A 15,157-nucleotide genomic window follows, 5' to 3' on the forward strand; every position below is an offset into this window, starting at 1 on the left:
CAGCAATCCAGCACAGATAAGGCCTGCCAAGCTCACAATAATGTTCTTCGACATTAATTCCTGCGTTGACTTCTGCAAGAGGGGCATGTGCACAAGCAGTCCTTTTATAGTCTGGAGAGGAGCCTAATGACCACCAGCTGAGTGCAATTATCTCCTGTACATGTGCAACTGTTCCTGATGCCTATTAGCTCTTCGGTGCCGGACATCCAGGAACAACTCAACTGCTGAGGTCAGGAACACACTCCCTTGTCTCCTCCCCACTGGTCCAAGGCTCAGGCGCCTCCTGGTGTCCAACCAGCCTCTCTGCGCCCTGCTCGGAGTCAGAACCCTGTCCAGGGTCCTCCACATCCTCCAGAGCCGACTCAGAGGGCCCCTCACTGTCGGAATCTGGTGGCAGCTCCAACGGCTCCTGCTGGGCCACAACAGATATCTATACAACAGGTCCTCAATTTATGACCAGTAATTTAATAACCGTTTCAAGTTACAACAGGCACAGAAAGAGTGCTATATGGCCCATAAAACAATTCTGGACATCATAAAATTCTGCTGCCGTATCCTCTCCTGGGAATCACATGACCATATTTCAGAAAGGTCACATTTATGGCTGGTTGAAGCATCTTGCAGCAAAATGATCCGTTTACAATGGTTTTTAAAATCACTTTCTGTCAGTTTGTTTGTTTGTTGGTTGGTTGGTTTCTGGGAAAAATAAATCTATTTGAGAGAATGGGGTTTGCATTTATCACCACATCATTCACTTAACAATCTCCATAAAGGATAATAAAATCGGGCCTGGTAATATGGGCGCTTCAACTCATGATCAGCCAGACCGAGAACCAAAATTCCAATCCGATTGCAGTCATAAATTAAGAATTATCTGTCACAGGAAAACATTGGTAATTGTTAAACTAAGTCAATATTAAAGAAAGATGGGAAGAACATGCAGAAAATAAAGGAAAGCATACTCTGTTTTTCCCATTTTCCTATCCTGCTGCAAAGTGTACTTCCAGGAACGCTAGCATTTTCATAAGACAAGGAGAGATAAGAGTATTTATTGTACATGGTGTTGCTTCCTTGTTTACTTTTCAGCGATCCAGCAATTCACAAATTTGTTCCCACTGTTTATTAGGTCTTAAACCTAAAGCACCAGGAGTGTGATAGCACCTTATTAGTGTGACTAATAAGTATTTAAATAGTTTTTATAAGAAGTTACAAAGCTCAAGTTAAGATAAAAAAAAATTCTAGATCAACAGAAATAAATACAGCGGTTTTCTAAACGCTACAGACAAAAATAGAATACAAAAAACTATATCTAAATATTTAAAACTAAATTTAAAAAACTACTTTAGGATTAAAGTGCTGAGATGGTAACACGTTAAAGACAAAACTGTTAAAAGTGTATATTGTTTTGTGGCCAGGAACAAATGAGGCACAGCAGAAAACATGAAACAGCATAGAATGTGTTAAAATACATGTTTATGAGGTCTAAAATAGGAGGCCAATTTTCTGCATAAAACAGGGACAGCTGAAATTTTTTTTGCATCTATCCTAAAGATGGTAAGGTCTCCATCTAAAAATAAAAAGCAAATGGGATTATTCTCAAACAGGCTGAACTTCTGTCAGAAAGTGAGGTTATCAAATTAAGACTCAGCTTGTCGTAGAAAGGACACTGAAGAAATATGTATTGCTAGCATCTTAGGTTTCTCCAGGGGATTTTTGGCTCTGCAAAATAAATACTTTTATACCTTTCACTCAATGTCACAGAGAGCATTAAAGGTTAAGGAAAAAGCTGTACAATACACTGGGTAGATAATATTGAAAAAGTAATTTTTCCTGGTTATATTCCCGGCCATTATTGAGTATCTAATATGTTCTGCGACATCTGGAGAGATACATTTGAAGCTGAATTGCAGCTCTTAATAACCTTAAAGCCAGTAGAAATGTGATGGACATCATCAGAAGTGTTTGTTTATTTATTTCTAAGTAAATGGTTCTAACAAGAAGTATCACATATGCAGGGCCGGAGTTTCCTATAGGCTAACTAGGCTTCAGCCTAGGGCCTCAAGATCAAGAGGGGCCTACATTCAAATTGTTAGCAAAATTAAAATTACACTATTCTAAAAACAGTGAACACTAAAACACTGAACCGAAAACAAGGAGAAATTCTACGCAGATGACTAATAAACAAACATAAAAATGTATTGGTTAAGATCGTTCCAGCGCCGCGGCAGTTGGGGAGCCCGCCCACGTTCCCGGCACCGGCAGTCGGGCGAGAGGCGCGGCCGCTCCCAGTAGCCGCCCCGTCGACACGGAGCCCACCAGCGGCCAGGCAGGTGAGGGCGAGGGGGCCGAGCCGGGCAGCTGAGCGCAGCAGGGGAGGCGGCCGGCCTCGCTGCCTTTGCTGCAGAGCAGAGCCGCCCTCCGTCGGGAGGCCAGCTATATATATTGATATATATTGATATATATCACAGTAATGATGTATTTTATTGTCTCTCATGTAATTTACAAACTTAAAAATGGGAGGTGAAAGGGCCTCATAAGTGGAATAGCCTAGGGCCTCTTTTCATCTAAATCCGGCCCTGCACATATGTATGTTCCTGGATCAGAATTTCCCCTTGTTGCTTCATATTTCCCAGGCTTTTGATACTGCTATTTGTGACCAATTTTACTTTAATATCCCTTAGAGCCAAGGTGGCGCAGTGGTTAAATGCAGCACTGCAGGCTACTGCTAGATCAGCAGTTCAGCGGTTCAAATCTCACCGGCTCAGGGTTGACTCAGCCTTCCATCCTTCCGAGGTGGGTAAAATGAGGACCCAGATTGTTGGGGGCAATATGCTGACTCTCTGTAAACCGCTTAGAGAGGGCTGAAGCGGTATATAAGTCTACTGCTATTGCTATTGCTATTATGCTATGTATTTGTTGAAATTACTCTTAGTAATAGTCGCTAGGTAGCAGTTACAGTAATATTTCAATCCATAGAGTAATGGATCAATCACCATCTTTCCCTTCAGTGGCTGACAGGAATCCTGTCAAGTATCTCTAAACAAGAATATCTACTGAAACCTTGAAAATATGTGTTTATTAATATAGAATAAATCATTAATCCCTATTTGTAACATTTACCCCTTTTTCATTTAACTTTTAGAAAGATTATCAACTTCAACTATTTCACTGGAAATATATCTTAAATATTTGCAATTCAACAAGATCATCAGGAATGCATATGTTCTGTACTGTGCATCACAAAACAATACACACACACACGAACTTTTGGGCCAATATAACATACATTTTAAAAGGGGAAAAAAGTACTATCTAGAAAATTATATGAAAACTTACAAGAATATTCTTATTTTTGTATTATTATTCTACTTGAAGAGTGTTCGAAGACGACAGTTGGTCCAGAATGCAGCCGCGCGAGCGATAATGGGTGTACCTAGATACACCCATGTTACACCTATCCTCCGCAAGCTGCACTGGCTCCCCATTGGTCTCCGGACCCGCTTCAAGGTGCTAGTCGTTACTTTTAAAGCCCTACATGGTATTGGACCTGGCTACCTGAGAAACCGCCTCCTGCCATTCACCTCCCAACGACCAATAAGATCGCACAGGTTGGGCCTCCTCCGGGTGCCGTCAACTGGACAATGCCGGATGGCGGCTCCCCGAGGGAGGGCCTTCTCTGTAGCTGCACCGGCCTTATGGAATGAGCTACCCGCAGAGATCCGGACCCTCCCCACTCTCCCGTAAAGCGAGCAAGACCTGGCTGCTCCGGCAGGCCTGGGGCTGTTGATTAATATCCAGCCCCACTTGATTGAATGGATGTTGTATTAATTTTAATAATTGTATTTTTAAATTTTTTTTAAATGTTCTTACTTTGTTGTGAGCCGCCCAGAGTCCCAAGGGAGTGGGCGGCATACAAATCTTATTAAAGTTGAAAGTTGAAAGTACTTCTCAAGAAGACAAAGGGCTTATGGGAACAAAAGAAGCAATAAAAGTCCCAACCCAAATAACTAGAACTATCTCAAAAGAGAAAAAAAAAGGTTGTTACAATAGGTATCCGCAGATACCGTTCATATAGTTGAACACACTTTTACAAACATTGTAATGAGAAGAAGCTGGACCTAGAAAGCAGCAAAGATTTTCATTTCATTCATTTTAATTTATTTGTATGCCGCCCTTTTCCCTAAAGGGACTCAGGGCGGCTCACAACTCAAAGGGAGGGAAAAACAGACAAAGTTACAAAAAACATAAAACCATACATGGTTAAAAAACACAACAATCATACCATTCGAAGTGGGGCAGCGAGTCTTTAGCCCCAGGCCTGTCGGAACAGCCAGGTTTTAAGGGCTGTGCGGAAGGCCTGGAGGGTGGTGAGGGTACGAATCTCCACGGGGAGTTCGTTCCATAGGGTCGGAGCTGCCACAGAGAAGGCTCTCCTCCGCGTGGTTGCCAGTCGACATTGACTGGCTGATGGAACTCGGAGGCCTAATCTATGGGATCTAATTGGTCGAGTGGAGGTAATTGGCAGTAGGCGGTCTCTCAAGTACCCAGATCCAATACCATGAAGGGCTTTGTAGGTGACAACTAGCACCTTGAAGCGTACCCGGAGATCAACAGGTAGCCAGTGCAGCTCGTGGAGGATAGGTGTTATGTGGGTGAAACGAGGTGCACCCACAATCACTCGCGCGGCCGCATTCTGGACTAGCTGCAGTCGCCGAATACTCTTCAAGGGCAGCCCCATGTAGAGCACATTGCAGTACTCCAGCCTAGAGGTCACAAGGGCACGAGTGACTGTTGTGAGAGCCTCCCGGTTCAGGTAGGGACGCAACTGGTGCACCAGGTGAACCTGGGCAAATGCCCCCTTGGTCACAGCTTACCACTTGCGTTCCAAAAACGAATCCTTTGAAATTGAATGTTGAGAAACACTGAACAAATAGTTAGGCAGGAAAGTAAGAAGGGTGAAGAAAAATAAGAGATCCACATAAATAAAAACTCACCACCAAATACATCTCCATTCTGGTAGTTTTTCCCCTTCTGAGCTTCCTCTTCGTTTTGTACAGCAGAAACATGCTTGGCTGACGCACAGCCCATACTTTCATTTAGTCAACTCCAGCTTGACTAAAGCCGCAAACCATTTCTACAGGTAAGCTCCCATGGTCTTTGTGTTTTTGGGAAAAATAATCCACCTTCCAGCTTTGTAGTCAAAATCTGTGATATAAAAAAAGAGTAATAAGAAAAAAAAAATCAATAGGTATATAGCAGTTAGACTTATATACCGCTTCATAGGGCTTTCAGCCCCCTCTAAGCGGTTTACAGAGTCAGCATATCGCCCCCACAGTCTGGGTGCTCATTTCACCCACCTCGGAAGGATGGAAGGCTGAGTCAACCCTGAGCCGGTGAGATTTGAACCGCTGTACTGCTGAACTAGCAGTCAGCTGAAGTGGCCTGCAGTACTGCACTCTACCCACTGCGCCACCTCGGCGCTATATGAGCTAAATGGCTATTACTAATGTGTTCCACACTAAAATATTTTAAGAGAAGGAGGTTCCTTAATGATCCTCTTCCTTATTACATAAATTCTTAACTGTAGAACAAGTACTTTATATTATTTAGCCTGTATAAAATTGTAAAAAAAAAAAAACTTTTGTTTTAATGCCTAAAGCTTTCTTTTCATCAGCGAACTTCATCACAACCCACAAAATCAAGGAATCGTTTCACTTAAACAATTCCTTCATCACGTACAATGTGTGTTTCAAGGAGATAAATCTGTAGAATTTTCATACAAATGATGATTTAGTGACAAAGTAGTTCCATTTCTAACACACAGGTTATCATGTATGTCAACTTTAGGAAACGGGTTCAATTATTGATAAAGATTGTTGAGTAAATAGTTGTTCAGAAGGTTCATGAATAATTGAATAAGATCAATTTCCCCATATACCTCAATAAATCAGACCTCAGCATCAAATTGCTACTCTATCGCCAACCTGTTGAATCAATCCACATAATGGACTGAACTTCAGCTAATCATAGCCAGTATATGGATATTATTTTAAATTGCATGGGTATTCTAAAGAATCCCTTAGATGTAAATTTATGAGATATGCTCCTTGCAGAGAATACCTATGCATAATGTAAAATAACCCATAGACCTGGGGATACTATTATTATTATTCCAAGTCTCCTGTTCTACACTTGAGAGTTTTTTGTAACTCTTGAACATACATAACAAATTATTCAGAGTTTACCTGTTTTGTTATTCCTACATCTCGTTCTATAAAAGTCCGAAGAGAAAAGCTAGGTCTATTTCTATAAAATTCCTTGCCATTATAATCAGTATTGGTTATGTTGGAATACAATAAACAATGTTATATATCACTAAAGAACAAGCTTCCCTTGTCTAGAATAGCCACACACACACACAAATCAAGTGTTCAGTTTTACTTAAACATCCTTGTAAAAACATGAAGCCTCATAAAGCAGGTCTGACACTGGTTCATTACTAAAATGTTTAAAATTACCAAGCTGTCTGGATTTGATGAAAAACTGTAACTTCTAATCTCCTTCTTAGAGTTATGCTTGGATAAGATGGGTGACACCAATCCAATAGACTGCTGTGACTAAATATTACACTATGTTATAATATATAACATATAGATGAAACTATGAGGCACTAATTATATTTATTGCTGATTATGCTTATTTGCATAACACTAATATGGGACTGTTGTGGCCCAGTAGGAGCCATTGGAGCTGCCACCAGACTCCGACAGCAAGGGGCCCTATGAGTTGGCTCTGGAGGACCCTGGACAGGATTCCAACTCTGAGCAGGGTGCAGAGAGGCTGGTTGGCCACCAGGAGGCGCCTGAGCCTTGGACCAGTGGGGAGGAGACAAGGGAGTGTGATCCTGACGTCATGCATTGGAGCAGTGGAGAGGAGACAAGGGAGTTGTTCCTGGATGCCCGGCAACGGAGGGCTAATAGGCGTAAAGAACAGTTACGCAGTTACAGGAGATAATTGGACTCAGCTGGTGGTAATTAGGCTCCTCTCAAGACTATAAAAGGAGTGACTTTCCACACGCTCGTCGCAGGAATCAACGTATTTACTAAGAGCTGGAGAAGCTATTGTGGCTAGCTTGGCAGGCTGGATTGCTGCCAAAGTTAGTCTGTGCTGGATTGCTGCCAAGGTCTGGTCTGTGCTGGATTGCTGCCAAGGTCTAGTCTGTGTGTTAATAAATCCTTGAAGTATCTTTGTCTCGATGTGCTTTGGTGTATGAGGAGGGGGGGGGTCAGAACATGGGACTAAGTTTAAATATAAAGAAGACCAAACTAACAACAGGCACAGCAACCAGCCTTAGAACTGACAATGAAAATAATGAAGTGGTGGATAGCTTTTCCCATTTAGGATGAATTATAGACACAAGAAATATGCTATCGACTAGCACTTGGCAGAACTGAGAGGACCTCTGATGGCAAACCTGTGGCATATGTGCCAGAATTGGCACACAGAGCCCTCTCTGTGGGCATGCAGGCCATCACCAACTGGTCTTCTGGTTTCTGGTGGACGCATGCATGCCAGCCAACTGGTCTTTGAGTTTCCAGCGCTCTGGCGCACACGGAGACCAGCTGGACAGCGTGCCGGCATCTGCCAGAAACCGGAAGACCAGCTGGCCATTGCGTTCTGGTTTTGGGCACTTGGTTTGCCATCACTGTGATAGACCTTGGAAAAGATATTCAAATGCCAGGATGGGTGTTTGCCTCCAAGGACAGAGTTGTGCAGACAATTCCCTGCAACATTTGGTGAATGTGAAAGTTTGATGGAGCTGATCTAACTTCAAGGCAGCTACTTTGCAGGCAAAAGTACGCCTCTTGGGACTCAACAGATGTAGATCCCTAGTTGATAGCACCTTTCAGCATGTCTTCTCTATCAGATTTTACAGGGCAGGCCAATTTCACTAGGGAGAGGTGCAGAGGTGGGTTCCTACCAGTTCGCACCTATTCGGTAGAACCAGTTCGTCAAATCTACTGAACCGGTTAGAAGAGGTTCCACCAGTGGACCCGGAAAGCAGGTCACACCTACAGAAGAGGTTCCAAAATTTTTTGAAACCCACCACTGGTTCTTGGATATGATTATTCTACACTATCATGCTCATATTTATAAAACTCAGTGCCTCTGTGAAAGGTAAGGATGACTACTGCGTTTGTGGTGCAATCAGAACCTTGCGGGTGTTGAAGTTGTTTTAACGCAAACCAAGGATGCCTTTTAGAAAACAAGTTTGCATCCTATTCTTATGCATGCCAGTGCTGTGTGTGAGGTCATTTAAGGTGGTTCTGACAAGTGTCGTCGGCATCTTCATATCCGGTCACATGGGCGGCAAGCCACTCCCATCCGGTCACATGGGTGGCAAGCCACTCCCACAAATGAGGCCACACCCACAGAGTAGGTTCGAACAATTTTTGAAACCCACCAATGGAGAGGTGGTACCTCAGATAGCACAGTTCCCATGACATTTTGGTTGCCACTAAACTGTGATTTCAATGAGTTTTCTGCATCTTTTTTGCCTTCATTCAACAAAGTAGGGCCACCAGTACTTCATTCAATCAGCCACGCTTATATTCATGGAAGAAAAGAGATATGGGGACGATAGTTTTGAAGATCGGCGGAAGGACGAGACGAGAGCCAGGACTGCCAGAACAAGAGGTTTATTTACATTGAATATTTACAGGCGATTCAGCACCATCCCTGCTTGACAGCTATTCAAACGAGCTGTCAGGGCAGGGATAACCAATGGGCGCCCTTTCATCGTCTAGCAACTGATGACGCTGCGCCTTAACCAATCAGGGCGCCTCTAGCGGCTAGCAACAGGCGATGCTGCGCCCTAGCCAATCAGGGCACTGCCTGGCTTGATGCTAGCTGCCAGGTCGTATGTCGAGGACTTTCCGAGTCCTCAACACATAGGCATCCCTGTTTCAAGTTTACTTTCACTACTGAATCACTGCAAATTCATGCATATTGTCATTTGTAGTTTATTGTAGAAAATCTTCAGATCTATAACCATTCCAGTATTCCAGTACTCCCGTTAATCTTGGAGTGCTCAACCTTCTGACCCAATATGCACAGTTAAAGTAGTCAAGCAAGCAAAGATCAACTTCTCAAAATGTTTTTGCTTTCCCCATATTCATCGTCTGCTGGTTATTTGACCTCATGTGTCTCTGCCTTGTCAAAAAACCTTCTTTTATAGCAGCTTTTGCCTCTGCAAGCATGATCTTAAGCAAAATTCTGCTTACGTGAAGAAACATTGTGTAATTTATATATTTCTTTTGATTCCTTCTTCTTCAGTATAGGTATATACACCAATCTATCTCACTCTCTCTTGTTCCATATTTGTTGAGCCGAGGTGGCGCAGTGGTTAAATGCAGCACTGCAGGCTACTTCAGCTGACTGCAGTTCGGCTGTTCAAATCTCACTGGCTCAGGGTTGACTCAGCCTTCCATCCTTCCGAGGCGGGTAAAATGAGGACCCGGATTGTTGTTGGGGGCGATATGCTGACTCTGTAAACCGCTTAGAGAGGGCTGAAAGCCCTATGAAGCGGTATATAATTCTAACTGCTATTGCTATTGCTATTTATTTATTTAGAAAATCTATATAGCAATCTACTCGCTCACAGTGACTCTAGGTGGCTTACAAGCAATAAAAACGTATGATAGAAAAAAATGAAAATAAAAAACAATAACCACCCCCACCCACCAATAAAATGTTAGTATTTTAAGTTCCTAGTAAGGTGGCAGGCTGAACCAAAGTAGGCCTCAAGCCTGAACCAAACTAGGGTTTCATGATATTAAGCTTTAACTGTTCATATATAGAAATTGAAAAGGTTTGCTTTTAGAACAAGGTGCAATTAGACATGAGTTAGAAGGAAGTCTGCACATGAAATCTGCTGAAGCAAAGTATCTATTTTAACCTATTTGCTGGCTTGGTTGTAAATCTGTTTAGTAGAAACATTGTCAGTTCCTCAAAATACGAGCTACGCTGCTCCATGTATACTTCCTGTAACTTCCTGTAACTCAGGGGCAAATCTTGAGGGGTGTTTCCAAAACTAACAGATGGCTTTAGCTGAAAGCGATAAATTGTATAAGGAATTTCCTGACTTTCACTCTTTGTTCAGGCCACTGTTTCTGAACCTGCGCAATAAACATTTCCTTCCCTAAAGAGCTGGCTTGCGTGTCCTGTCTTTTCTACACCAGTTTTTGGCGACTACTCCGCCGGGACACTGAGCGAGGCGATGTTTCGCTGAGTGCAGCTTGGACCCTGCAGGGGACCACCTCCGAACAGTCTCCAGGCGCCACGGGGGATTGAGCCTCCGGGAGACGGCTGTGGTACCTCGTTGGGGCCAACGGTGCTGAGGGCTAGTCCAAGATCCCTTAAGGGAAGGAAAGGAGGTCTGAACTGTATCCTGGCCAGGACGGGGCTTTGTGGAGACGTCTCAGGCGAGTATATGTAACTGTTTGAAACCAGTTTGAAATAGCTCAGGGAGTTCTGTTCCTGGCACAGTCCTATCTGACTGCTGGTCTACTGCCTCTCTTCCTCCTTTTCTACACGACTAATTCTGAAATTTATTTTTGCCCTGTAAATGCTTCCCTTTATTTGTAAAAGTTGTCAGCGTGGTCTTTTAATCTCCCTTTAACCACATCAAATCTCTTCCGTAATATTTTTAGGTATTCCTCTTAGGCCTAAATTTTCTCGCAATCCTTTTGATTTTGAATGCATAAATATTTTTAGTAGAATGTTCTTGTTCCTTTCCTTTATCTCTTTGACATTTTTGACTGCTACATCTTTTCTTGTCCTTTCACTCTTCTAGGGAAAGTTTGTTCAGTTGTTGTATGGCTTTGTTGCCATACATTTTTTATTCTCTCTCTCTTTTCCTGGCTCTTCTGATAGCTTACTCTGAAAGCCCTTGGCTCCTTTCTTCTTTGACACTCTGAGAATACTTTTTCCACTTCAACTTTCATAGCTCTTCCCATAGTTCCTAGTTTGCTATTGAATGAGTTATTACACTGAATCTGTTCCTTACATTGTTCCTATATTCTGACTGACCTTCAAGTGAAAGCTTGCTGGCACACCTACTCACTTAATGCTCTAAATTTAATCTGTGTATCTGACACCAATAATTTATAGTTTGCTCCACAATCTGTACCTAGCCTGTCCTGTCTGACTAGATTATATTTCTCCAGCTTCTGTTCTCATTATTTAGTCTATTTAATTTCAGTATTGTCCATATGGTGATGTCTATATCTAGAGTCTGTTTATATTGCTTGAACAAATACACAAAGAAATCTCTCTGCAAAAGTCTATTAGCCTATCAGTACCCAATCTGAATCTTTCTAATTCCATGTACTGTACCTCTGGATCTACAATTTTTGCATTCCAGCCACTCATTAAGAGCACATCCTTTTCCTTTGTCTTAATATATTTTAGACTGTGTTTGTTAAAAATCTACACCGTGTACGGGCTCTGGGAAGTCGGGGGGGGGGGGCGGAAGGGAGGTGGGATTTTAGGGGGGAGGGGGGATATATAGTATGTGTTAGATTTTTAAGTAATGTGATTGCACTTGTATACTGTTGCTCTTTAATTCCAGTGTAAAAATAGGACAAGCTGAATATATTAACAGATAGTAGAAATACACCGAAGGGAGGAGTAGAGGGATAGAAGAAAGAGGGGTAGAGAGGGTGGGAGAGAGGACGGGAGGGAGGGTGAGAAGGAAGGGAGGGAGTGTACCGGGAGAGAGGAGTGGTAGACGGGGAGGGGAAGTAGGGTAGAGGGGAATGATGGAGGGAAGATCGAAAGTTGGAGGGGGGCGAAAGAAAGGGTGTATGGAGGGTCGAAGAGGTACATTGGGTTTCTATTTTGGGGGGTATTATTGACAAGAGGAATGGCTGCGTTTATTGTTTAAAGTTATAAGGCCCAGGTTGTGCACAGTATATATGTGACTGTACGAAAATGAAAATGGAAAATAAAAACACATTTACACAAAAGTTAAAAAAAAAAAGAAGAAGAAGATCTTTCCTTGATGTCCCATCTAGTGATTTGCCACAAAATTATCCAATCTGCAGGGTTACGATGTGGAGATCCCCGCATTCAGATCAGAAACACCATACATTGTTTTGAACGGTTTAATCCATCATCTCCTCAAGCTGCTTCAAGTCAGCTTGGAGAGAGTTAAGCAAATTATTTTTGCATCCATTCAAAACCAAGTTCCCAAGAAAGAAAGATTTAAGCACTCAAATCCATATAACAGTGTTGATTTATTTATTTTATTAAGGGTAGATGAACAGCAGAATTAGCTCAGCATTACACAATTAATATAATGTGTGACTGGTTTACACAAAGTGGTACTCAGTGTATATCCAGCAGGCCATTATCAAGTATATTGCAAGGTCTCTATGGCACGTGTGCAAGACTTTTCTGGAAAACATCCATATGGAAATTAAGGTTCTCTAATTAATAAGTGCTGCAGAACATCTGGTGACAGGGGAAGCACAATGGTGCTTGGAAGACCTGGGAGAAAGAAATCCTTGAGGGTGGGATATTCTGTAGTAACAGAAACACATTATGCAAGACAGGCATTCTGGAAAATAGGGGGACATTTTTTTAATAGGGCAGAAACAGAAGCAATGTATTTGCTAACTAGGTCATTATTGCAGTAATCAACTCTCCTTTCCAAATCATTGCTTACCTCTCAGCTGTCATCTAATATCCAATTTACTCATTTTAGCCTATAAATAGAGTGACGTCCTCTTAAATTCATTTTTACTGCTTTTAGAATAACGACAGAGAAATGGAAAAAAAAACAGAAATGCATGCATTGTCAAATTAAAAAAAACAACACATACATAGAAAGTAGAAGGAAGTTTTAAACCTGCTATTAATAATGCAAATACATATTTAAGTAATTGTGGATTTAAAGGCAAGGAGTTACCAACAATTGTGAAATAAAACAAGATGTGCTACAATACTGACTTACATGATAGAATACATTAATTAGTATTTTATTGATTTTCGTATTTACTACAATGTTTATTATGAGTTTATGAGTTTATTATTTATAGGCCGCCCTTTTCCCTGAGGGGAAAAGGGCGGCCTATAAATTTGCTGAACGAATAAAAAAAAGGAACAGAAATTAGAATTCATAGAAAATATAATTCTATTTTTTCATTAAATTTCTCCTTCCCCTGAATCCTACACCAAAACAGAGCATGCTTTAACTCCTGGATAATGGCTGGGAGGAGATCATCACAATTAATTTAAATTGGTTAAGACGAATATAAGAATATCCTTGCTCAATTAGGACAAGGTCTATGTCAAACAAGGATTTTGTTCCTTACAGTGGCATCTTGCAGGTTGGAGATGGAGACGTGTCCTCCTCCCAAGTTATTGTACTATAATAACCCTTCATAGTCCTAACCCCAGTGAGTACATTTGGTGCTCCCTTAAAAAACATTCAAGTTAATAGCCACCAACATGTCTTATAATGAATTATATCGTAAATGAAAGACTACTTCCTTTTGGCTGTTCTAGATCTTCTTCTGAGCAACTGTTTTTATAATCCCTGAAGAGTGTTCAAAGACTACAGTTGGTCCAGAACACAGCCGTGCAAGCGATATGGGGTGTATCTAGATACACCCATATTACACCTATCCTCCGTGAGCTGCACTGGCTTCCTATTGGTCTCCGGACGCGCTTCAAGGTGCTAGTCGTTACTTTTAAAGCCCTACATGATTTAGGACCTGGCTACCTGAGAGACCGCCTCCTGCCACTTACCTCCCAACGACCAACAAGATCGCACAGGTTGGGCCTCCTCTGGGTGCCGTCAGCCAGACAATGCCGGCTGGTGGCCCCCCGGGGGAGGGCCTTCTCTGTTGCTGCGCCGGCCCTGTGGAATGGTCTACCCATAGAGATCTGGACCCTTACCACTCTCCCGGCCTTCCGTAAAGCCGTCAAGACCTGGCTGTTCCGGCAGGCCTGGGGCTGTTGATTGATATCCAGCCCCGTTCAGATGGAATGGGTGACATGAATTTTAACACTGTATTTTTTTTTATCTCTATTTTTTAAAATTAAATGTTTCTTGTCTGTTGTGAGCTGCCCAGAGTCCCTATGGGAGTGGGCGGCATACAAATTCTAATAAACTTGAAACTTGAAACTAATCCTAGTATGGTGCTTTGAGAAATGGGGGGGGGGGACCTCTGTCTTGTCCATATCTCACCCTGCAAAGCACAATTTTAAACACCTTAACTATGTAGTTATTACATTGCCTTTTTCTTTTTGGCAAATTCTTAACAACTAGCAGAAATACAATCCCAGTCTTAGAGTGTCTAAGGAGTACTTCCTTTTTATTTGGACCATACGGTATCTCTTGGAAAGGGTTAATATTCGACCCATTAGATCGCACAGGGTCAGCCTCCTCCGGGTTCCATCCACCAGCCAATGCCATCTGGCTACGACCCGGGGGAGGGCCTTCTCTGTTGCAGCTCCGGCCCTTTGGAACGAACTCCCCGCGGAGATTCGGACCCTCACCTCTCTCCCTGCTTTCCGAAAAGCCGTTAAAACCTGGCTGTGTCGGCAGGCCTGGGGTTGATGAGCTCCCTTCCCCCCTCGACAGGTGTGGTTGTCGGTCATTTTAAATGTCTGTTTTGTATTTGTATGTTCCCCTTCCCGTTTGAGTTGTTCGCCGCCCTGAGACCCTTTAGGGAATAGGGCGGCATATAAATAAAATAAAACTTAAATTTAAACTTAAACTTAAACATTTTTGATTGATTTAATTTAATTAATTTAACTCCCCCTCCCCCTGCTCTATTATTTAGGTAAATAGATAACAGCAATCAGTAAGCTCTAAACTCTGCTAAGGGATACAATGCAGATCTTGGGATCTGGGCTCATTTTTCCATCTATGATGGCAGCACTAGCATCCTACTTTTATCAAAGTGCTTTGTTGGAGACATGCCAGGAAGTTACAAGGAAATTGAAATTTAATAAATTTGTATGCCGCCCAATCCCGTAGGACTCTGGGCAGCTTACAGAGACAAGATAAAAAGTTAAAAATTAGGAATAAAAAGATACAGTTTTTAAAACAACACACCATGCATTCTGTCTAGATGGGGCTGGA

General features: G+C 42.3%; 1 protein-coding gene across 1 annotated transcript in view; it reads right to left on the minus strand.

The window, feature by feature from the left end:
- The window catches only part of C11H1orf21 (chromosome 11 C1orf21 homolog), an 85,304-nt gene extending 80,103 nt beyond the window's left edge, over positions 1–5,201 (minus strand). The window contains exon 1 of the mRNA XM_032227054.1: positions 4,995–5,201. Coding sequence (XP_032082945.1) covers positions 4,995–5,088 — 94 coding nt within the window. The 5' untranslated portion in view covers positions 5,089–5,201. The remainder of the gene's footprint in view (positions 1–4,994) is intronic.
- Between the last annotated feature and the right edge of the window lie 9,956 nt (positions 5,202–15,157).

This window comes from Thamnophis elegans, chromosome 11 (genome assembly GCF_009769535.1).
Source record: "Thamnophis elegans isolate rThaEle1 chromosome 11, rThaEle1.pri, whole genome shotgun sequence".
Classification (NCBI taxonomy): domain Eukaryota; kingdom Metazoa; phylum Chordata; class Lepidosauria; order Squamata; family Colubridae; genus Thamnophis; species Thamnophis elegans.